Source organism: Plecotus auritus (assembly GCF_963455305.1).
Source record: "Plecotus auritus genome assembly, chromosome: 9".
In the NCBI taxonomy this organism is placed as follows: Eukaryota; Metazoa; Chordata; class Mammalia; order Chiroptera; family Vespertilionidae; genus Plecotus; species Plecotus auritus.
Window position 1 is genome coordinate 56,601,616 of NC_137783.1, and position 24,281 is coordinate 56,625,896.

The 24,281-nt window shown below is 57.4% G+C and overlaps 1 protein-coding gene across 6 annotated transcripts in view; it reads right to left on the reverse strand.

Annotated features, from left to right (window-relative positions):
* RASGEF1A (RasGEF domain family member 1A) overlaps positions 1 to 24,281 on the reverse strand; it is a 94,862-nt gene that overhangs the window by 4,312 nt on the left and 66,269 nt on the right. For 3 of the 6 annotated variants that reach the window (XM_080641071.1, XM_080641073.1, XM_080641075.1), the window contains exons 2-9: positions 6,126 to 6,326; positions 4,332 to 4,454; positions 2,619 to 2,756; positions 2,027 to 2,248; positions 1,320 to 1,394; positions 848 to 940; positions 269 to 371; positions 109 to 188 (exon numbers count right to left, since the gene is read on the reverse strand). In XM_080641071.1, coding sequence (XP_080497197.1) covers positions 109 to 188; positions 269 to 371; positions 848 to 940; positions 1,320 to 1,394; positions 2,027 to 2,248; positions 2,619 to 2,756; positions 4,332 to 4,454; positions 6,126 to 6,320 — 1,029 coding nt within the window. In that variant the 5' untranslated portion in view covers positions 6,321 to 6,326. Of the gene's footprint in view, positions 1 to 108; positions 189 to 268; positions 372 to 847; positions 941 to 1,319; positions 1,395 to 2,026; positions 2,249 to 2,618; positions 2,757 to 4,331; positions 4,455 to 6,125; positions 6,327 to 21,443; positions 21,496 to 21,968; positions 22,165 to 24,281 lie in introns of those variants that run through there. The other 3 variants (XM_080641074.1, XM_080641072.1, XM_080641070.1) reach the window with 3 other exon arrangements.

Sequence of the window (24,281 nt, forward strand, 5' to 3'; positions counted from 1 at the left end):
GACAGCCCAGCCCCCGCCTGCACTGCGGGCCGCAGGCCCTGAGCAAAGGGTAGAGTGTGATGGAGGCCCACCTCCTCATGCCCACACAGGATGAGGCTGGGTGCCTACCTCCAAGACATCGAACTTGGCCGTCTTAACTTTGGACCATGTTTTCTTCAGCCGAGCCACAGGACTGAGGTTCATGCCAGCTGCAGAGAAAAGCAGGAAGGGTCAGGCTGGGCAGACGGGTCAGAGAGGAGCTGGGTGGGCAGCCTGGCCGGACACTCACAGATGATGGCCATCATGGAGTTGAAGTTCCCAATGTTGAAGCACTCCCGGGCCACATCGATGAAGAACTCCAGCATGCGGGTCCGCTGCTTCTTCTTCACCACCTGCGGGCAGCCAGCAGCCTCAGCGTGGGCCCCATGAGGGGCCATGCCCTCCACCACCAGTCCCTGAGGGCCTCTGGTTGGAGCTGCCCCAGGGCCCACAGAGTTGTCAGACCCTGTCAGACCCAGGACCAGGGGAGGGGGGCTGCAGAGGCAGGAAACACAGCTGTGGTGTGTCCAATGCGAGGCAGAGGGCAGCAGGATGGCGAGAGGACTGAGGGGCCCCGGATGAGCTCAAAGACTGTGCTGGGCACAGGGTGCACTCCATGGATGGGTCTCCGTCACAATTTAAGGCATCACCGTTGGACGTGTGGGGGCAGGGGGGCAGCAGCTCCAAGGCCCTGGCAGTGGAGGCTCCTTATCTCCACTTGCAAAGTTTCAACGTCTGAGGGGCTGGAGCACCTGAGGGTGTCTCGGGCAGCCCTGTGGGGGTGGGGAAGAGACGGCCACCCTGCCCGTGGCTGCTGTGCAGTGCGTACCCGGCACACCTCGGTGGCCACCAGCATGCTGAGGCAGTTGAACCAGTTGTCGTAGGCCTCCAGGCTGTAGGTCTTGGTCAGGTCCCCTCGGCACTGGGGAGGACACAGCAGGTCACAGGAAGCCCAAGGACGCTGCTGGCGGTGCTGCCAGCCCTGCCCCAAGACGGAGGGGCCCGGACCTTGTCCAGAGGAGGAAACTGCAAGTGACATTGAGTGGGGGCAACTGGCTCCACAATGCCCAGGGCTCGCCTTGGAGGCCAGGCTGGGTGCCCCTGCCCCTGGGAATACCGGGCCCCCTCCCAGCATGCATCTCCCTGTGTGGCCTCCACTGACCCCCTGGAGCAGGTGCCAGGAAGCCAGACAGCATCCATGGGTCAGACACCCCAGCAGTAATCAGGCGTGCTATGTGGGGTCTCCGCCCACCCTGCACGGGATGGAGGTCCAGGTCCACCCGCAGGCTACAGCCCCTCACCCTGTGCTTGTCCCGAGAGTCCATGTGGCTGACGATCTGCATCAGGTCCTGGGGGTGAATGCTGCTGACCCTCTCCTGGGGCAGGCGGGAGAGAGCACAGGAGTGATCAGCCTCTGGCCTGGAGGCCCCACACTCGGAGTGCAGGACATGTTCGGAGCAGCAGTCAGAACTAGTCTGCAGGCGTGTGCAAGGGCCCCTCCTTGATCCGAGCACCCCGCCAATGGGCAATCTCTGCCCAGGCCCCTCCAAAAGCACCCCAGGGGTCTGGAAGGCCCTCCTCTGGAGCGGAGGGAGCAGGGCTGCAAGGAGTGGGTGGAAGCCTCAGGTCCGTGGCTGCCATGTACAGGGACCTGCCCAGCCCAGGCACAGGCAGGATGAGGTGACAGTACAAGAACTGGCTCTCCTCCTCGAAGCCCCTCACCTCCATCCTGGGGCCACTTTAGTCCTGGCCACCCTCCCCCTCCCCTTAACACAGGGCTGCTGTGCCCCTAGGGCCTGGATGCCAGGCACAGAGAAACCTGCTGCTAGGTGGACACGTCAGCCAGAGGCAGTGATCGGGGCCGGGAAGCAGGCCTCCCCTGACACCCGGCCTGCCCAGCAGGGAAGCCCTGTGGTGCTGATACTGAGAAAGCGATGGGGGCTCTCGTGGCTCTGGGCAAGCAGGAGTCTGCGCACCCAGCCCGCCTGAGCGGCACATGCGCACTGACCAGCTCAATGTGAGTCAGCTGCTGGGCCAGCATCAGGGGGTCACAGCACACGCCCAGGATGTCCTTCTGAGAGGCCGGGGGCTTGGCCTTGAGGATGGGCCCTTTATCCACAGCCGGCGATCGGAGCTTCTCCCGCAGCTCCTGCAGTTGGCTCCGGGCGGCCAGGGACAGCAGCAGGCTCTGCGTCAGCTGGGTAATGGCCTTCTTCACTGTGCCATTCTCCTGCAGGGCAGGGAGCATGGAGGTGCCAGCACGGGTTGGCGGCAAGACCACCACCTCTCAGGAGGGACCCACCTCATCTCCAGGGACATACCCAACGATGAGCCCACATGCCCGACCCAAACCTGCCCTGAGCCCCTAGGCCTGACGGAGTGGGCACAGTGTGGGCTCCTCTGAGGCCCTCTGGACAGGTAGCTTAGTGGGCTGTGCTGTGAAGAAGGGATCTGAGGGCCAGAGCAGGGCCAGAGCTGTCCCTAAAGGAACCTTCACCCCTTGCGCGAGCGTGCGTACACACATACACACACACACACACACACACACACACACACACACACACACACGGAGCTCCACCTGAGCCGAGGGAGGCCCTCACCTCATCACACTGCATGACCCGGTGGGTGATGGCCTTCAGTTCAGCCATGGCCTTCTCGTCCTGGAAGTCACAGGGGAAGGCCTCTGTCCACTCCTTTAGCAGCTGCACAATCTTCGCTGAGAAGGACTTCAGCATGGCCTGGGGGTAGGCACAGGTGAGACCTGACCCACCAGAGTGAGTGACAAGACAAGTGGTATACCAACCCCAGGACCACTGGGCTAGGGGGGATGGCCCCCAACAGGGCCACCTGCAGTTTTGTCATACCTGGTTTGTTGCATATTCGCCTTGGGGACCCTGAGAAAGAAGATACCTACCCAGAAGGGCTCCTGGCAGCTAACTGGGCCCACATTTTTAAAAAACAGCCAAGCAGCTGTTTCTAAACAGGGATCTCTCATGCAAGCCACACTTCAGGGAGAAGCCTACACTGAACTGCCCATCTGCACTGTGTTCCTGCCATTGGAGCCAAGCCTTATAAAGGAGTTCCTGGAATCCTATTTCAACCAATAGGACTGACACTTTCCCCATCCAATCAGACCTGTGCAGCTATATCTCCATTAGCACCAGTCAGAGCTGCTCCATTCTGGCCAATCGGGGCAGTGCTTTTTGGACCAATCAAACTGTGAGGATTTGGAGTTCTCATTTGCATAAGGACAAACCAATGAGGGACTAGGGGCAGGGACCTCTCTATATATAAGTCTGCTCCCCTGTTGCTTGGGGGCCTACCTTCCCTTTCCACTGAAGATTGCGTCTCCCTGGCTGGAGCTGAAACGTCAGTGACTGGCCAGAGCACCCAGAGCTGCCTCCCAGTGTGCTGCTTCGTACCTGAGCTATGACACTGTTTGGAGCTGGCCCACACTGTGCTATTATCACAGCCATGCTGTTTCATCATTGAGTTGCTTGCACTGAATTAAGTTTCCTTCTTCGCCACACCCCAAATTAGAGATTCTTGTTGGCATTGAATTGGTGCCATCGACCATCAATGGACACCCTTAAAGTAATTCTCTTTTTCACTTAAGTGAACTCATTTTCAAAAACCCCAAACTTCAGCCAGTGTCTGTCCCCATCATGCCCCACAGCACCCGGGACAGCCCCTCTGAAGAGGAGACTCAGAAGGCCCAGCTTCACAGGCCTCTGCCACAACCCTGCAGAGCCGGCCTCGGGGAAGAAGGTGGAGGGAGGGTCATCGGTCCCTGGCCAGGCCAGCTCTGTGCAGCCCCAGGACGCCCTGCCAGCTCTCTGACAGCTTGCCTGCCACCCCTCTGCACAGGACCGTGGGCTTCTAAAACCTTACCCTAAGACCCAGGGCCTCAGAGCTGCGGTTTCTTGACCATCCTGACTGCCCACAGCTTGGCTCTGTCAGAAGGGACAACAGTGGCAAATGGCCCTGTTTGAGTCACTGAGAACTCCTATGAGCCTGAGAGTGCTGCACCTAACCCCCAGAGGAGGCAGGGACCCAGGCCCCTCTGGCTTCTTTTGCACCAACTGGAGCCAGGCCTGCATTGGGGGGTACTGGCCCTGATCAGGAGAGGGGGTGTGCATGCCCACCACAGCAGTATGCCAGCACCCTGGGAGGTGAGCATGGCCCAGGACACCAGGGAGGGCCAAGCCAGGCTCAGCCAGATGCTGCCAGCTGCGCTCAGCATGCTTCTCTTGGAGCAGGCGTAGGGGGCAGCCAGGGTCACCGACAGGTGCATCAGGTCAGCATGCCTTTACCTTCTCAGACCCGGCCTCCAGCTGTTGCCTCTGCTCCAGGTAGATCTGCCCCACACGGGCCAGCAGGTCATGAGGGGGCATGAAGACCCGGGAGCTCAAGAGAAACGTGAAGATGTATGTTCTCTAAAGAAGAAGAAAAGGAAAGGAAAGGGAGAGAGGGCGAAGTGTGGGTCAAGCCCGGTGGGGCCCCATGCCTGCTGTTCCCCTCGGCCCTGCTGGCTCCAAGCCCAGCATCACCAGGCAGCGGCGTGGGTCTGCGTGGTTTACTTCACCGTGGATGCCCCGTGGATGCAAAGCACAGATCAACCCCACTTTGCAGCGGCTCAAGGCCTCCCCAGTGAGCTCAGCTCCCAGCATCTCACTCCACAGGGCTTCTCCTCACCCTCCGTCCTACCCCAAGATGGGCGCTAACCTAGCCTTGGATGTTGGCAGGACTCTCCAGGCCTGGGTGAGCCTGCTGCCCAGCCCACTGTGCTCCCTGGCCTGGCTCCAAGCCTGCTTCTTCTCCAGATCCTCACTGGCCTGCCCTGTGGGCCCGGCTGGGGCGGCGCGGGCGGGGGCGGGGGCTGTACCTGTGTCAGGGACTGTTGCCAGGCCCTGTGCAGTCACTAACCAGCAGTGGGCTTGTGCCCAGCTGCCACGCCAAGGCCCTGTTCCACCCCATGCACCCTTACCACCGGGCTCTGCAGTGCAGGCTCAGAGAGTTCCTCAGCATCTGGCTGAACGGTGGTGACAGGGAGCCACCCCAACAGGCCCTGAGAGGGGGTTGTAGATAGAATGAAGAGGGTTGTGGATGGAAATAAGAGTTTTGTGGATGGAAGAGTAGACAGCACCCCAGCAGGGAGGTGGTATCCGGACTTGGTGGGTAGGCCAGAACTCCCCAGAAGCTTAGTAGTCTCCAGCACCATCAGATAAAAGCTGGAGGGCATTGCGGGGGGGGAGGGGGATTCCTCCCCCACTTTCTTTTTTTAAATCTATTTTTATTGATTTCAGAGAGGAAGGGAGAGGGAGAGAGAGATAGAAACATCAATGATGAGAGAAAAATCATTGATCGGCTGCCTCTGGTATGCCCCACACTGGGGATCGAGCCCACAACCCGGGCATGTGCCCTGACCGGGAATTGAACCTGACCTCCTGGTTCATAGGTCGACACTCAACCACTGAGCCACACCAGCCGGGCTCCTCCCCCACTTCCCATAGGCTATGTCTGACTCACCAAGGCCAGAAAGCCCAGCTCTGTCCTGGGGACGAAGTGGGCACCGGAAGGGCCAGCACAGCTTGGCTCTCAAAGGGAGCAGGCAGGCCCGCAGCTCTCAGAGGCAGAGGGACCCACACATGACAGGGGAATTCTTTCTCTCTGGCCCAGCCATGCCCATCTCATGTTGAGGTGAAGAGGGCAGATCTGGCCGGTAGGTGGATGCTGGCCCTGCAGTGCGGGTGCTGGCGGGTCCAAATGCTGGCAGTCGGGCAGGGCTGTCCCCTCTTGACTTTGGACTATGGCGGTTCGTGCACAAAGCAAACTTCCCAGCTCAGGGACGGGGCACGTGCAGGGTGAGGCCTCATAGGACTCCCCAGCACCTGGCTGGCCCTTAGACTCCTCTTCCTCCCCCGGGCCCTGCACAGAACCTGTCACTTGCTGGCACCACCAGGGCCATCTTCCACCTTTCTGGAGGCCACAGGGAAGCCCCTCCCTCTAGCCCGCCACACCCCTCCCCTGATACTCCCTCCCTGTCCAGGAGCAGCTTCCCCTGCAGCCCAGGTCACCTCCCCGCCGCCCGCCTGCCAGACACTCACATCAGGGTAATAGTCCACTGTGGGGACCAGGTGCTCCATCAAGGCCTCCAGGGACCCGGAGATGAGGCGGCCATCCTGGAAGATGAGGTCCCCGGAGCTGCTGGCCCCACCTCCTCGCTCCCCCATGCCAGGCGGCACCTGTCCACTACAGCTGGGCCCAAGTACGCTGGAGCAGATGATGGACGTCTGGGGCATAGCTTCCTGCGAGAGAAGAACAGGCCCTAAGGCGTCAAAGGAGCCTCCTCCAGGTCCCCTCCTGGCCCTCACGGGAAGGAGGGTGCCATTGGACAGCTCGAGCCCTGGCCGGTGTGGCTCAGTTTGTTGAGCACCATCCTGTGCACTGAGAGGTTGCGCGCTCGATCCCTGGTCAGGGTAGGTGCAGGAGGCAGCCAATCTATGTGTCCCTCTCACAGCGATGTTCATTCTTTCTCTCTCCCTCACTTTCTAAGAATTTTAAGTCTTTTATTTTAAAAAATCACAGACATCAGCTCAAGCGGATGGGTCTGCAGCCGCTAGGTGTCTTCAGCACCTGTTCCATGCACACCAGGCCTCATTCCAGGTGACAGGACGCACAGCCATGCCCCCTGGGATTAGATCCCACTGGCAGAAAAAAGCTATGCCCATGCCCGGAGGAGAACTTGAGGTGGGGGTAGGTCAGGCTGCCTCAAGCAGGAGGCCTTGGCACACACTGATGGCATCAGCTGTGCAGCTCTCTGGGCTAAAAAAGGAACATTCAAAGCATAGAGATAGCAGGTGCCAAGGTCCTGAGGCCAATGTGTGAAGAGGGGATAAGCAGGTAGAATGGTCTGAAGAGGGACCAGCCGGACCATGCACACCCCCAGGGCCAGAGTGCAGCATGCTGTTTCTCTGATAAGGCAGGAGGTGTGGGAGCTCTGAGCACAGGAGTGGCCCGACTCAGGGTGAAGGTCACTTTGGCTGCCATGTGGAGACCCAGCAAATGAGGAACCTAAAAACTGGTTGGTGGAGAGATTGCTCAGCACAGGTGGTGCTGAGACAGGTTAGTAAGCCCGGACAAGTGTAATAGGGAAACTGAAACAGATACTTAACCAGCCCACCAGTTTACAGCCACCTAGTCAATCCCAAAATCCTATCTTCCCTAAGCAAGGACACTTACCCTTTCCGCCCCAACCAGAGGGTAAAGAGCTTAAACCACCCTATTCAGAGGGACAGAGCAGAAATCCAATTAGTGCCACTTGCCAACCACACCCATGGACGGACAAAGTCAGGGGAATCAATCTCATTTGGGCTCATCAGCTTAAAGTTGGTTAATATTCTACTGAGATCCTCCCCTAAATGCCCTAAATGCCTAGCCTTGATTCTTTTATTATTTTTATTTTTTAAAATATATTTTCATTGATTTCAAGGAGAAAGGTAGAGAAAGATAGAAACATCAATGATGAGAGAGAATCATTGATCAGCTGCCTCCTGCATGCCCCCTACTGGGAATTGAGCCTGCAACCCAGGCACGTGCCCTTGACTGTAATCGAACCGGGGACCCTTCAGTTCACAGGCCGACGCTCTATCCACTGAGCCAAACCAGCTAGGGCAATGCCCATCCTTTAAAACCCTCCAGAGGAAGGACCCAGCAGGGCTCTCCCTTACCCTCCCTCCTTTCCCCCAGCGTGTTACCTCTGCCTTTCTCCCTCCTAAGCTCCAAGGGCCCTTCTACTACCTCTGCAACTTTCTAAATAAACTCTCTTAGAATGAGTTCTCGGCTCTGAAAGCTTTTCTTTGCCAAACTCAAGAACTGAGGTCCAACGTCGCTGCCAACACCACCAGTAACAGCAGAGGAGGAGGGGCCGACTTCGGATACTGCAGAATGGCCTCTGGCCCAGCGACTAACCAGCATGGGGAAAGCACGAGCGTGGGGGTGAGGAAAGACCTGGAGCATGCTTTGGGGCATGTTGGATTTGACATGCCTATCACACATAGACGCTGGGCAGCAGTCAGGGGACTGGTGCTCCCATGCTGGGGCTGCCCCCGTGGCCTGGCCATGTGTGATGGAGCAAAGGGTCCCACCTTCCGCCACTGCCCCTAGGGCTCTCAGGAGGCCTGGGAGAGTCAAGCCCTTGGTCTGCCACGTCCTCACTGCCTAAGGCAGCAGCCGCACCGGGAAGTGGCTCTCTGGGGATTTGCCAGCCCGAGGCCTTGAAAGCTAGTTCTCCCTCATGCTGCGGGTGTGGCCTGACCCCTCCCTGCCACACACACACACACACACACCCTTGCTCAGACAGCCCCACCCTGGGAGGGCAGGCAGGCTGAGGTCGAGTGGAGGAGCTGGGCCTTCCTGCCTTGGTGGTGCCACGGTCAGGCTATGCCCTGTCTGGTCACTGGCAAGCAGGTGCCACTGCCCCAGTGCCTGCCTCCCCAGGCAGCCACGTGCCCTCCCTCTCCCGGGGCAGGGCTCTCTTGGCCTTCTGTGCTGACCTTGCCAATGATGCCACTGTCCCTCACCCTGGCCTGCTCTCTGATCCAATGGGATGAGCTCTGAGCCATTCTGGCCTCAGCTTCTCTTCTGTGCAGAGCAAACTGTAGTCGCCATTATTTTACTGCCATGAGGGCACAAACAGAACAAACTCCCTCCCAAAGCACATCAACTGAGCCTCCTGGCCAGACACCTGGAGGCACCTTCGAATCCTCTGGAAACCCTTTGCAAGGGCCCACCCTGGGGCCAGCCTGCAGGGGTACAGTCTGGAGCTCTGAGTCAACACAACTCAGGTCAGAAGCTCTTTGTGGGACCTCAGACAAAAACTTTACCTTCTGAGCATTTGCAACTGCCCTACATCATGCACACAGACACAGCACACACAGCGCACACACATACAAAGCACACAGTGCACACATATGCACAGTGTACAGCAATGCACACACACAGTGTGCGCAAACATACACGGTATGCACAGCACACACAGAGCATGCACACACAGTACATACACAGCATACACACAGCGAGCACCCAGTCAGACACTGCTGCGAGCACCCAACAACACTCATCGCTACACCTGCACATCTCTTCACACGCACTTGCACTTGGCCCCCTGGGCAAGGGTGACCTCCTTTCCCCGGTGCTTTTCCTGCCTCTTGTACCGTAAGGCCCCACCAGGTCCTGGGAGGCCTGACACCGCCAATGGCCTCCCACAGCTGAAGTCACACAGTACCCGGGAGAGGATACAAATAATGGTGACTTTAGAAACCCGCCCATCACTGCAGGGTCCCTGTGCAAGCTGTCACACCCACAGCTGTTCGGGGCAGCCCTGCCACCTCCCTGGGGTGCCCCACGCCAGGGTCTGCTCTCACAGGGAGCTCTCAGTCCTGCGTTCCAGCCCTCAAGGGCTAGGGTTCCTGCCCAGGAACAGGATGGCAGGGAGAGGGAGAGGACAGAAAGAGGCTCAGGGTGGCCAGGAGGGACAGGGGCCTCGTCCTTCAGGAGCCACATGGGAGGGGTCACGGCCCTGACCAGTGGACTTTCCAAAGCCTCTGAGGGCAGCTACCTGCTCCCACCAGCCCTGCTCCAGGGCACATGCCGGGGAGAGAGGCAGGGCTCAGGAGCATTCACCCCCAGCACCCGGGTGTCTGCAGAGCATGCCTCTTGGCCCAGACAGGCTGAAGGAGAAACACTGGAAGGTGGCACCCGTGGTAACTGCCGGCTCAGGCACAGCCAGCTCTGCCCCAGCTGAGGGTGGGATGGCAGTGGGAAGGGGACAGTCTCCTGCTCAGTAGACAGGGACAGTGTCAGGCCTCCACTCACCCGTGAAAAAGAGGAGCTCTGGGGCAAGTTCCCAGGGCACAGCCAGAATTTTAGGACCCCTTCCAGATCCTACCGTCCACAGTCTGGAAATTTCTAAGAAACACGGAAGCAGAGCCAAGCTTTCTTTCGTCTGTTTGTCCTCAGGAGTTGGAACCACTGTGAGCTGAGCATTACACATCTCACCTCACCCGATGCAACCCCTCTACCCTGGGGGCATGCAGACCCCCATTTCTCAGATGATGACTGGCACGCATCTGCCCAGGCCTGCCCGCCTCACAGCCCGGCTCTTTCTCGGAACTGTCACTTCCCCTCATCACTGTCCTTGGCCTGCACGGCTCTCTAAGCATCAGGCAGAAGCCCGCACCTGTGCACATGGGAAAATGCTTGTTCCTGGGGCATTCTGCATGATTCCAGGAACCAAGAAGCTCCCAGCTTCCTGGACACCAGACAGAAATGGCCCTCCGAGCCCTGGCCGGTGTGCTCAGGGTTAGAGGATAAGCCCTCACACGGAAGGGTTGTGGGTTTGATTCCCGGTCAAGGGCACATACTGGTTGCAGGTTCATTCCCCAGCCCTGATCAGTCGATGTGTTCTCTTGCATCAATGTTTCTCTCTCCGTCCTCCTCTCTTCCACTTTCTCTCAAAAAAAAAAAAATCAATGGAAAAAATATCCCTGGGTGAGGATTAATCAAAAATACATAAATACATAAAGGGCCCTCGGGGCCCATCCTGCATGAGACCCCAGGAATCTTCCCAAAGGTGGAGGAGTGGCCAGGAGCCCTGCCCCAGCCAGGCTGTGCACAGGGTGCTCCTCTCTGAGGCAGCACACACACGCTCTCACACACACACACACACACACACACACACGCTCACACACGCGCACGCTCACACACACACACACACACACACACACGCTCTCACACACACACACACACGCTCACACACACACACACACGCACACACACACACGCTCACACACACACGCTCACACACACACACACACGCTCACACGCTCACACACACACACACACACACACACTCTCACACACACACACACGCGCGCTCTCTCACACACACACACACACGCTCACACACACACACGCACACACACACACACACACGCTCACACACACACGCTCACACACACACACGCTCACACACACACACACACACGCTCACACGCTCACACACACACACACGCACACACACACACACACACGCTCACACACACACGCTCACACACACACACGCTCACACACACACACACGCACACGCACACACACGCTCACACACACACACGCTCACACACACACACACACACACACACACACACACACGCTCACACACGCGCACGCGCAGGAGCTTCTATTTTTTAACCTGCTCAACAAAACAGAGTATTTTTAGCTCAGCAAGCTGTGAGGCATCACAATTAGCAACTGAGAATTACACACATTGCCAGTCTCCCTTCTGTTATCTGGGAGACACCGAGATGGTGCCCGGGAGGGAGCAGGTGCCAGGCCTGTGTCCCCACCCTGGGGGCCACTTAATCAAGAGGCCAGACTTTGGCAGAGATTTTGCAATGGGTGCTTCGGTGGAGCTGTCTCGAGTTTCATCCTGGTTCCAAAAACACTCCCGCTTTGATGGGAGCAGGGCAGGAGCCACACGCAGTCAGAAGATGCTGCTGGGGAGAGAACCGTGCTGGCTGGTTGGACCAGGCCAGCGGCAGGGGATCCCAGCTCTGCCAGGGACCCTGGCCTCCTGTCCCATCTGCAAAGTGAACTCCATCACCTTCTAAAGGCTGACTGATTCTCTGAAGTCCTGTGCACTGGGGTCTGGCAGGAGGTGGGGCGCTCCACAGAGCCCTACTCCTTGTCCATTCGTCCACTCACTCACTCATCCATGCTAACAGGCCTGCCTGGACACTGGAGATGCAGCAATGGAGGACAGGGGCCTCAGTCCTGCGGAGCCCACAGGAGCAGGCTGTGGCTGGCTTGCTTGAGGACCGCAGGAGAAGGCCCTGAGTTTATGGGTTAGCAGCGGTCGGTGCTCTCAAGAGGAAGAAGACCCTGCCTTCCTGAGGAGGGGAGGTCTGAGCCTGAAGGAGACTGCTGGGAAAGGAAGAGCCTGCGAGAGAGGACGGGCTGGTGCCTTCCATCTCATTTGCTTTCTGGAAAGTCTCCCTGAAGCACTTCCCACTTGCTCACTCACTCCAAAACCAATATCTCCTAATTGCCTGTGTCATTCTTGCTAAAGGTGGATCTGTGCCAGGTTGCCCCTAACCCACCACAGCCCCTGGAGTCAGGTCACATGGAGTCTCCTCCCACAGCTCTAGGAGGCGGGGGGAGGGGGCGCCCTCCCTGCCCTCCTCCAGCACAGCCCATCCCAGGCCTGCATGGCCTCCAGGGGGGCCCCTCCGGCAGGATCTGGCAGGTGACCCCTTTGAGGGGCAGTCTAGGAAGCGGGATTAGCAGAGGGGGCCCTCACTTTACATAGCAGGGAACTCTAAGCAGGAAGTTTCAAGTCAAAGCAATTTGTAACTGAAATGCTTATTTAAGTGTATGGCCCCAACCCCAGGATTCTTTGAGCAAATTCAAAACCTTTGGGTAAACTTTAGGGGGTCTCCTGCAGGAGTGAGGATTTGGGCCTACCCTGAAGTCACACCACCTGAAGCGGGGGCGTGGGGGAAGGCTACCCCTGCCTGGCTAAAGTCATCGGGATGCTGAAGGTGGCCTCCACGCCCAGAACCTGTGACTAAATTGTAACTAAGAATCTGCCTACGTGGGGAGTGGGGTGGGAGCTGAGTGTTCACTGATGAGTCTAGGGGCCCGTGGCAACCATCTCGAAGAGGGAGAGGTGACGGTGCTGGGAGGCTTCCTGGTCTGGACAGAGCCGTAGAGTCACACTGGGGACAGACGGCAGTGCACTGTGCCTGTCTTTTCTGCGCTGTGAGCGCAGGCCTATGTCTTGGGCTTCCCCCTTCTGGCCACACATGGCAAGAATCAGGCTTCCCACCCCACGCAGGCCAGGCCAGGTGGCAGAGGCAGAGGCAGCAGCACCACCTTATTCCCCCATCCTCTCACTTAGTCTTCCGTCCTCCGATCCTGGTGTCCCCAGCTGGGCTCACAGACCAGAAAATGCGGCAAAAGCTGCAGACCAGCAGTGGACGGTTGCTTCACCATGGCCTCTGTGGTCCCACCTGTGGTGCCGGGTGCTGGGGGAGGGGGCAGATAGAGGCAGCAGGCGCTGGACCCTCTGGCGGGAGGAGCACAGGGCTGCCCACCCCCAGCTCAACCGCCTGCCCTCTCAAGTCCTCCTTCCTCTCCCCTCTTCTCTAATTCTCTGCTCATGAAAGCTCCTTGTCCCTCCCTCCTCACTGCACACCCCTCCCCTTCCCACTCTGGGACCTGAAGTTTCTTGGAACTATTAGAATGGCGGTTCCCGCTGGCCTCTATCCCCACCTGGGGCAAAGTGGCACTCGCCCAGTGACCTGCCAGTGCCAGGCCCTCTGGGAGTATCTGCACAGAGCACAGGCGAGCAACACCTACTTGAGAGTCTCCTTGCTTAGCTCACCCTCATTTCCAGAGATTCCAGTGGGTGCAAGAGGTTCTGGAAGCCAGGACCCTGCAAGGCAGGCCTTGCATCTGCCCCAGGTGGCCCCGGGTCTGTCTGCCCTCCAGCTCAGGTGGTTGGATCCCAGAACCTGGGGACCCACTTCCTGCAGCTCTGCTGCCCATCTTCCTCTGCATCCTCCATCCACAGGGCGGGAAGGGCCCAACCTCAACAACCCCCAACAACTGAGGGGTCCAAGCAGGAAGCTCCCCACTGGGGGCTGTCCTTCCCCCTCCAAGTTCTTCCTAACTTTGAGCTGAAATGTGTCCCCCTAAGCTCCAGAAAGCCCTGGCTACTCAGGGTCTGGCTGCAAGCATGAGCTGGGGGCCCAGCAGCCTGGGAGGAAGGCCTGGGCACCCCGTGAGCAGGAGCCAGCACCCTCCTCTGCACCTCCAGCACCTATTTCACAGGTGGCAGTGAGCAAGGCATGAGGCCACCGTGCTCAGGGCATGCTTAGGACCTGCTGGTTTGGGCAACATCAGAACCATTGGACACTGATGGGCACTTGTCCTCAAGGTTACCTACTGCTTTCTTAGACACAGATTATGGGGGTCGGTGCTGCTGTTCTCCCTGGTCCCTAAGCCCCTCTTGCCACCCATGCCCAGCACAGCCATATGCCCCTCCATAGACAAGGAAAAGTTGCCTCCGGCTTCCAGCAGGCAGCTCATGGCCTGGTTGCACTGTTCTGTCCTGACACGTGGGGCCCAGAGTAGCCCTGGCCTAGGGGGGCTGCTTGGTGTGGGGAGTGGCAGAGGTGACCCGCCTCTGACAGGCCTCTTCAGTTCTCACCCTCCTCCCACTCAACCCTTTGGACTTTCCACCAGGGAAGTCCTTGGGAGGACACGCTGGCCCCATCCCTGCAGCTCCCCCCTCGGCATCCTTCCAGCCCAGTGGGCACTGGGGCCAGAGGGCGCGGGGGATGTTTTCATATAAACCAAGCTTCAAGAACTCACATTCACAGATGCCATGAGGGTGGCCAGGCTCACCCTCCCGTGCCCTCTGGGCTATAAGCCAGACTCCAGCCAGTAGGCCGCTGCCATGGGAACTGGAGCTAGCCAGCACCTCCTCTACAGAGGCCCGCCCAGGGCCGGGGACAGATGCTGGTAAGTCAGGCTTTGTTGCAGATGCATGATTCATATTTTTCTTCTGAATTCCTCCCCATTCCCAAATACTATCTGCATTGACTGAAGGAATTTCGCCCTCTCCTCTTCGCACTCCTAAATACAAATTCTGCCGAGTCTGGGTTTTCGTCTTCTTTTTTCCTCCTCCTTTTCTTCTTTTTTGTCCACTCAGCTTCTTATGCAGCTGCCCAGGGGACAAAATGTCATTGTCCACAATAACCATCCCATTATTGAGATGGAGCAGCGAGGAGGAGAGGGAGGGTTTCAGAGAATCCCTGCCTTATCCCACGAGCCACTGGCTTCCCACTCAGGTTTGGCGGGGGAAGGGGGGCTTAAGACGGGGGGAGGGGAGAGCCTGGGGCCTCCTCTCCCCCTTCACCTCTGGCCTCTTTCCCTCTTGAGCCAATGCCATCAGTTGCCAAGGGAGCCCCCCCCCCCCCGCCCCTCCGGGCTCCGCATGCGGGTGGGTGACTCCAGCTCCTGGAGGCTGAGCGGGGCGCAGGCTAGGACAAGCGCGTGCAAACAGAGGAAATCTTAGGAGCCAGGCCCGTCATTTCTGCTGTCCCTCCAGGTGCCTCTGAGGCAGAGGTAGGGCTGGTGCAGACCCCACCGCAATGGAAAGTGCTCCTCTTGGACCCCTTCCAGGCCGGGGCGGAGGGGTGGGGGGGGCGGGGGGAGACCCGCGTAAGACTCTGGCCAAGCAGGTGCTCCCACCGGGAAAGGAGGAGGACCCAGGTTCCGGGAGGGAGCAGCTCAGCAGCTCCCCTTCCCAAGCAGCATGGCCCTGAGCGAGCAAGACAATGAAAAGCTGTCAGAGCTGAGGGTCCTGGAGGACTGGGAGGCGGGCCCCTCTGGATGACAGGTGGGAGGCAGGCCTCCACCTCCTAAGCCTACCTGGGATGCTGGGATACAAAGAGAAAGAACACAGTTCTCTTATTTTTAAATGACATCCAGTTAGGGTGATACTTTAAACACAATACTTTTCCTTAAAAAACAAACAAAAATCCACTTCCTTCCCTTGAATTTCATCCTCCTGTCCCTGGGACCTCACTGTGCTTCAGGAGCAGAGGTCTCTGTGCCACCCGAGGGGTGTAGGGAGGCGACACCCAGCTCCCCGCTGGGCCCAGAGCCAAGGCCTCATCCAGAAGCCACAGTCTTTCAGAAACAGGACCAGGAACCTGTCCTGACCCTCCAACAGAAACCCCTCCCACCCCTGTGCCACTCCCTGTACAAAGGCAGCTTCCCTGCTCCATGCCCTGTGTCCCCTGGCCCTGGAGGCTTACAGCCAGGCGGCTGGAACCTGCTCAGCCCCCAGAAGTCCCACGGCACAGCCACCTCCAGCCCCACCCCCCAGGGCAGCGCACTTCCCCACACCTCACAGTTCCATCTTTCTTGTTTCAGGAAGGGCCCCTCAGGGCCCCTCAGAACAAGTCCCAAAGGGCTGAAGCCATCCACCTCGGTTTTAAAGCTCCAAAGCGGGGCAGCTGAGGTCTGAACCCTGGTGAGTGTGATCATCATGATCTGATCCGAACCCGAGGCCATCTGCGCAGACTCAGGAGAACGACGGAGAGAAGCAGGTGAAGGCCAGTGGGGGCTGCCAGGGCCCCTGCAAGATGGATGAGGCCTGGCCAGGGTCAGAGGGCCCGCCGTGCAGTGCCCCTGAGGGGCCCTTCCTGAAACAGCCCAGTTCTCTCACTGCCAATGAGTGACATTCACAGAGGACTGCCCACCTACTGGCCACCCTACACATCCCCACAGTGCCCTCCAAGGCGCTGCTGCCTACAGATTAGGGGCAGCCCTGGAGGCTAGGACAGCCTGAGGCCACACGGTGGCTGTGCCCAGGAAATGGGCCCAGTGCCCAGCACCACTCAGAGAGCTCCTCCTCATGGGCCAGACAGGAGCCAGGACAACCAGAACTTTCTACTCTTCCTGACACTGGTAGACACCCAAGGACAGTGTTGGGAAGGAATGGAAATACTGCAGTGCATCCTCTCAAGGGGGGTTGGGGGGGTGGAACCATGAAGAGACAAACGCAGGAAACACCACGCCCTACACACAGGATGGCACATCCTGCATCAGAGGGCCCATCGCAGCGTTTACACATCACAGCACCAGTGAAGCCCAGCAGGGTCCCAGACAGAAACCTACAGGGCAGCGTGATATGGACACGCCGCTGAGCATCATAAGCAAACGGTGAACCAAAAGTGCTCACCCACTTCACAAAATCTTCCCTAAATCATGTTTGGGTTCAAAACAATCAAACTCCAATCACAGACACATCAGAAAAAGAACCCTTGTAAGGCAACTCCTTATGCAATTTGATATGGCTAAAGCTGTACCCAGAGAAAAATTCATAGAATTCAGTAGATCTTAAAGAAACACGAACAAAGAAAACAAATGAATTAAACTCTTGATTCAAGAAGTTGAAAAGAGTTTCTAAACAAAACAGACATCAGCAAACTGGAGGAAGGAATTACTAAAAGATAAATTAGTGGATTTAATGAAAGAAAGAGAGTAGAACTTGCTGATTACACTCAGAAACTGATTTTCTTTGAAAACACACATTAAAAAAATCAACCTCTGGCAATTCTAATCAACAAAACGATGGAAGAAAGGAAGGAGAATGGCGGTGAGGGAAGGAGGGAGGGAGCTGGGAGGGAGAGAAAATGCAAAAATACAGCTATTGGGAATGAAGATATGGAGAAGAAACTTAAAAAAATACACTATGTAGATTTGCGCTAAAAGACTGAAAGCAGTTTGAACTGGGATAGTATCTAGAAAATATAAGTAACCAAAATACACTAAAAATGTTTAGAGTGCAGAAAGACCAATAACCATAGTACAAATTAAGTAAGCTGAAAGCCAACTAAACCTCAGAGAAAAGTAAAAGCAAGCCATAGCTGATACAGTTTCTAAAATGAATTACTTCAGGCCTTGGAGAGTACAATGATTTTATATTATATTTAAACTAGTTCAACTACACGATTCATGTTGAAAACCTTTCCTGTTCATTGTATGACGCTAACATAATTATGATTTATAAACGTGACAAATATGCCCCCTAATAGAAAATTACATGGGTCCTAAGGAAAGCCTAGGAAGAAATACAGTCAATAATCCTGCGAGAGCTATGCTTGGTGCAGGGGGAGCCATATTGAGGGGAACACTATGTAAAGTATATGATTGTCTAACCACTAAGCGGTTCACCCAGAACCAATACATAACAATAAAAAAGGAAAGCACATATGAATTTCTACCTATGAATATAGATGAAAAATACCCTGAGCATCAAATCAGTGGCATGCACCCGAGCACTTTCAAGCACAGTCGAGCCTGACCCCAGGGATTCAGTCCAGGAACACGGGATGATTTCGCTCAGAAGAGCTAATACGTCAACACATTAACAAGCCCACAGACACAGAAATGTGATGGTTTTGCTGAGTACAGGAAAGCTTTTGATGAAACCGAATACAAATATCCATTCTTGGTGTACACTCTTGGCGATTAATGTATGAATGGAGCATACTGTTCATGAAGAAGAATATTTACTTGAAATTTAAGGCCAAATTCAGACTTAACAGTAGGACACTCGAGGCCCTCTCATTAAAATAAAAGCAAGCCAAGGCAACTGTCATTATTTAATGTTGCTTTGTACCTTTTAGAAAACACAGAAAATAAATAAAAAATACGTTAGAAATGGAGAGGTAGACTGTATCTTATGTGCTATAATGGGATTAATTTCTTGGGTTTTCCAGGAATCCAAACTGAAAATCTGTTCCAGCTAATGAGAGTTCAATTATCAATTGCCTAACATACATTTTTTTTAAAAATAAATTGCTTGCCTACCTGTCTCCCTGGGTACAGGGGTCCCCATCCCCAGAGACATTCCCACTGAGTCCACGGGGAGCAGAAACTGTAATGCTCACTCCAGTGGCCTGAGGGAGGGGCATGTGTGAGCAGGTGCCTGCATGTTGCTGGCCCTGGGTCGCCCTGGCTCTGTGGGTCTCTCAGCCATTGGCCAGGGACACGTTCTCCCCAATGGGCCTGCTCTGTCACCCAGGGCTGCCACCCGGCCTGTAGCCCTCCTTCCTGGCCCATGACACTGCACCATGCCGCCCGCTGGGCTAGGCCCTGCAGGTTTCCAGCCTCCTTTAGGAACTTGTTCTCCCTCTTCTAAGGACGATGCTCCTAGCCTGGTGCCCCAAGGGCGAGCAGGCTCTGGGGTCAGCCAGTCTCAGAAAGCATGTGGGCTCCCCCTGCTCCTGGTGCTGCTGCAAGCTCTGACCCCTGACCTCCTGGCTGAACTCAGGCAAGCTGGGGCCCCTGGGCACCTTAGTTTCCCTGTGTGTAAAACAAGGAGGCAGAACTAGGCAGAAACAGGCCACACGCTGTTTCCTGACTACGGGCTTGTTCTTTCCTTTCTTCCCTCACTTATTCAGTGAACAAACATCCATGAGGCCCTGCTGACCTGTGCCTCACACTTGGAAATAGAACCCAGGGATCTCAGTGTCTGCCAGGCGAGACAAATGTAACACCACAGTGCAGTGTGAGCAACTTGTGATTGGGGTCTTTGCTGGGTGCTGAGGAGGAACAAGGGCGGGAGAACTAATGCTAAAAACAGAAAGCAGGAAGGGCTGCCTGGAGGAGGTGATTATTTTTTATTTTTTTATGAGGTGATTTTTTAGATGGGCTTCTAAGGATGACCAGGAGTTTTCCAGTGGGTTAAGCGAAGGAAAAGCAGGGCAACATCACAGGTCTCCGGGCTGACACCCCAGTCCCGACAGACCTAGCCCTCCTCTGGTCACTCCTAGCAGCTACCCTGAAGGGTGAAGTCCAAGGAGCCCAGAGGTGTGGAGGGTGCAGGCAGCTTCCACAGGTGCCCCAGCTCCATCCTGCGCCAAAGTCAAACCCTGACCATCCCAAAGCCAATGCGTGGTTCTCTCCCCAAAGGGGCCTCCCAGGCTGCTCAGCCCTGGAAGATCGTGGTCCCTGGCTTGATGGGTATGTGACCTGCAGGTGGTGCTGTCCCCTGACTCCCACACCTCAGCCAGCCCCAAGGCACACAGCAGCCCAGTCATACCAGACGAGCGGCTCACTCAGCTCACCTTCCCTCTCCAGGTGAAGCTCACTGAAGGGCCTCCCCATCTCCTTGCAGGAAGCAAGATGGGAGCGGGGTGCTTGGACAGGCCGGGCCCAGGGCCAGGCTGTCCTTAGCCAGCAGGTACAGGTGTAGGCAGTGTGGCCAGGAAGTGGCAGGGGGCGCACAGGGCGGAACAAACTCAGGCTCCAAATTAGCACTCCAGGCCAGACCTCTCCCGAACGTGGGACCCTCCCGGGGGTGATGTCACCTGGCTGGAGGGTGGGTAATCTTCCCCATGTTGCCCTCCAGGACCCTCCACCCTGTATGTCACACACAGAAGCCCTACCTGGGGCTCCAGAAACATCCTGGATGCCTGCTCCCCAACTCTGTCCACTGCCTCCCACCCACCCCCCTGCTCCACCTGCATCCTTTATCACTTCTGCTGAGGGCCATGCTCTCCTTCCAGCGGTGGTGCCTCCTCTCCACCCGCAGCACCGCACCCCTGCAATCCATGAGGCCTGTGCATCACCTCCTCTCCTCCACTGCTACCTCCCTGCCTGGCGCCTCTGAGCCCCTGCACCTGCGCTGGCCCCAGTGTCCACGCCTGCTCTGCTCCTGACACCGCCTCCAGTCTGACCCCTGGACACACAGGTGGCTTCCTCTTCAAAGCCCCGCCTGGTCTTTTCCTGCTGCGCCCCTCTCTCCCACTGCCGCACATCAGGTCTCCCCTTGGTCAGGTCTCCATGCACAGGCAGCACACGCCGAGGCCGTCCTTGTCCACCCTCCCCAAGGTGCAAACAGCTCCCCGCACTGGCCAGGACTCTGAGCAGGATTGTCATCGCTGGTCCCAGTGAGGCCCTCCTCTCGTGCCCTGGCTGCATGTCAGCTCCGAGCGAAGGGGGATTGGAACAGAGGGCGCACCTGGTCACACTGCGGGGTGCATCTGAAAGGCAGGGCCTCCGTAAACAGCCATGGACAGGCAACACTCATGCTCGGGACTAACCTCAGGGCAGGGTCTTGGCCTCCTGCCAGCAGAGAGGAAGCTGCCCCGCAATTGGAACTCCACTCTCCTGAAACCCACAGGCATTTGTGGCCCCCACGAATCCTGCCCGACACACGCCTCTCCTCTCTCCCACACACACCCCTTATATAAACACACAAAAGTTTCACATGCTCTCACTCTCGCCCACGTGCCCGCTTCATCACAGACCTCCCCTCCCTGCACCTCCTCCAGGGCTAGCAGGCGGTTCTGGACCCCTGGAGTCTACGGCAGGACACAAGGAAATCTTGGTTTCCACCAGCCTGACTGTGCCAGTTCCCAGGCAGCCATCCTGTTTGCACCTGCTCCCAGGACTGCTGTTTCCTGCCTCCCCTGGCCCTGTTCACCCACAGGAGTCCCTGCCAGGCTTGCCGGTGCCCTCAGCCACAGCCCATCAGGAAGGGCACGGCAGCCGGGCCATCCCACCGTCCGGAGCCCTGGGCGACGCCCACCTGGCAGCAGGTGCCCCAGGAGATGACGCAGAAGTGGGGTGGGGGGGGGAGCTGCCTCTGGGCCAGACTAGAGGTGTTCCGGAGGGGACGGTCGGGTCGCACTCCTTCCACAATGACAGAACCCCTTCCCCAGGTGTGCGGCGCAGAAACCGCTCACGCCGGGTCCTGCTGCAATCGGGGTCGCCCTGGCGCTTCCCCGCGGCGCCGCCTCTAGGACCCGCCACCTGCCTGTCACGCACCGCAGCCCTACCTGGGACTCCAGAAACATCCTGGCTGCCTGCTCCCCGCGCGATCCACTCCCCACCCTCCTCCTTGCTCCTCCCTCCTCCCTCCTCCCTCCTGCTCGCAGCCTCCGGCGGGGCGGGGCGGGGCGGGGTCAGAGGTGGGCGGGGGTGGGGGTACCGCGGGGACCAGCCGGGCCAGAGCCGGGGAAACCCTGAGCGGGAAAGGCGAAGCCAGGCTGGGAAGCGGGCGAAGGCTGGGGCAGGAGCGGGCCAGGGCGGGGTTGGGATGAGGCCGGCAGCTTGGAAGGCCGCGGGGGAGGCGCCGGGATGGGGCGGGCGAGCGAAATGCACGGGGCGGGGGGGGGGGGGGGGCGCGCCAGCGTTCGGCGGCGGCGGATCGGTGCTGGGCGTGCCAGGCTGTGCGCCCCCGCAAGGGCGCTGTGGGCCCGGCTCCGCGCGGGACGGGAGCGGTCGTGTGGGTGAGACCCCGCTCTCATAGAGCCCTACACCCCCATTTCCTTTCTCGAGCATCTCCCCTCTCCCTGCCTCACCTGACCTCGCCTTCTCGGAGATCTCCACTACCGAGCTGCAGAGGTGCTGGACCAGCGCTCGGCTTGGATGCGTCCCCTGACGGGGCGCTCACTCCGCACAGCTCTGGCCTGGAGCGTCACAGGGAACTCTGCCCTTCCATTTCCTTGAGTGAACACGGGGACACCAGCTGCTTTGGTGGGAGGACCAATCTGAGACACGCGTGGGGCGGCGCTGGCACATGACACTGAGGCGCACTCCACCCCAGGAGCCCCAGCGCTCTGGAGGAATCCTGTCAGGTGACAGGTCTCCCCTCCACCGTGTTCCTTCGTGCCCCCCAACCCAGGTGCGCCGAGTTTGTATGAGAAAGATTGACAGGCCGAAGAGCGCCCTCTCTGGGAGATCTGGAGCTGGGAGCCCAGAGGCTGGGTGGGAGAGGAAGCAGGAGTGAGATTCGGGGGACCCATCACTAGAGAGGAGCAGGGACATGCTTTTTTCTTCATGGAGGAGCAGGGGATGCCCAGAGAGGAGCTGAGCCAAGCCCCTGGGAGCTCAGGAGCAGGCCCTGGGGCGGGGCGCTGAGGTGGGGACCCCTGTCAGTGTCCAGGCGGTTCCCAGGATGCCCACCCTTTGCCGGGAGCTGTAGGAGACAGCTGTCTCCTCCCAGCTACCCCTTCTTGTTTGCCGGCCGCCTCACCAGTCACGAGATTAAGTTTTGAAAACACAAATTTAAAAATAATTGACTGCCGATTCCCAGTTCCTCCATGGCTGTGGGCCCGGAACAAGGCCCGTTTCTGGACCTCACCCTCTGTCCGTCCCCATACAATGGAGAAGGGGGACAGCCTCACTCCCGAGTTATTTGCCTCGAAGAATGAGGGGCCGTGCTGCGTCCACGGCCTGCCCCACCCCAAGAGGGTGCAGGAGGTTGGAGCAGCTGGCTTCTCTTGAGCTCTGTCCCAGCCCCACTTTCTCTACTAGGCCTGGAACTCAGCTCTCACTGCTTCAGCGCCTGCAGTCCTAACCATGGGTGGGCAGTGGGGGCAGAGAGGGGGCACCAGGCAGAAATGGCCACAGCTGCCCTGAGTGGCTCAGTTGGAGCATCATCCTATACACCAAACAGGTTGTGGGTTTGATCCCCAGTTGGGGCACAGATAGGAGGCAACCAATCGATGTTTCTCTCTCACATCAATCTTTCTCTTTCTTCCTCCCTTCCCCCCTCTCTCTCAAATCAATAAAAAACACATCCTCAGGTGAGGATTAAATAATAATAAATGGCCAGGGCTCCAGGCTGCTAGCACATCAGCCCCCTAAACTTCCACACGCCCTGCTCCCCTCTGCCTCTGCTGCTCATGTCAGGCCACCTGGAGGGTGCAAAGCTCCAGTGGCCTCTGCAAGGGACTTGTGGCACCATCAAGCCAGACAGGGCATGTGGGTCCTGGACCTGCATGGCTGGCTACAGAGCACCAAAGCAGGTGAGCCCTGGGTCTTGCCCTGGAGACGCCTGCTGGCCACCTGTCCCCGCCATCCTCAGCCCTGCCCCACAGCCTTGCAGGACATCTGGTCCCTAAGGTGTCCATAGTATTGTCTCAGGGAGTCCATGTGAGCAGTTAAAACCCCTGCTGCCACCTACACCCTGAGAAAGCCTTCCCCTCTGCCTCTCTGTTACACAGCCAGAGGAGGTGGCCGAGCTGGCGTGCAGCTGCAGGTGCCTTCCTGTACGTCACCGAGTGGTTTCCCAGGTACGCTTACCCACAGAACTCGTCTGCTTCCCCAAAGGCTTCCCCAGGAGGAAGGAGGACCCCTGCCCACTGTCTCTGCCAGGAGCATCCTCGCAAACACGATGGCCCTCTCCTTCGCTCACAGGGGTGAGCCCGGTGGCGTTTCTGTGTACGCCTGGACTACATCTACATCCTTCCTGGAGCCCAGGGGTGGGCAAACTTTTTGACTCGAGGGCCACAATGGGTTCTTAAACTGGACCGGAGGGCCGGAACAAAAGCATGGATGGAGTGTTTGTGTGAACTAATATAAATTCAAAGTAAACATCATTACATAAAAGGGTACGGTCTTTTTTTTTATTTATTTCAATAGTTTTATTCATTTCAAACATTTTAACAAGAAGAATGTAAACACTAATTATTATAATTTGAAACTTCAAAAAATGGAGGAATCATAGCACAATAACATACCTTATATTGAAGATGGCAAGCAAAATAAAATTGCCTAACAAAGGAAAGGTACAAAAGCCTTTCAAATTAAACTTAAATATAATAAAATAATTTAAAACTAAAACAAATAGAAAAGAACAAAATGTGTAAACAGTAAATTAAACATTTTCT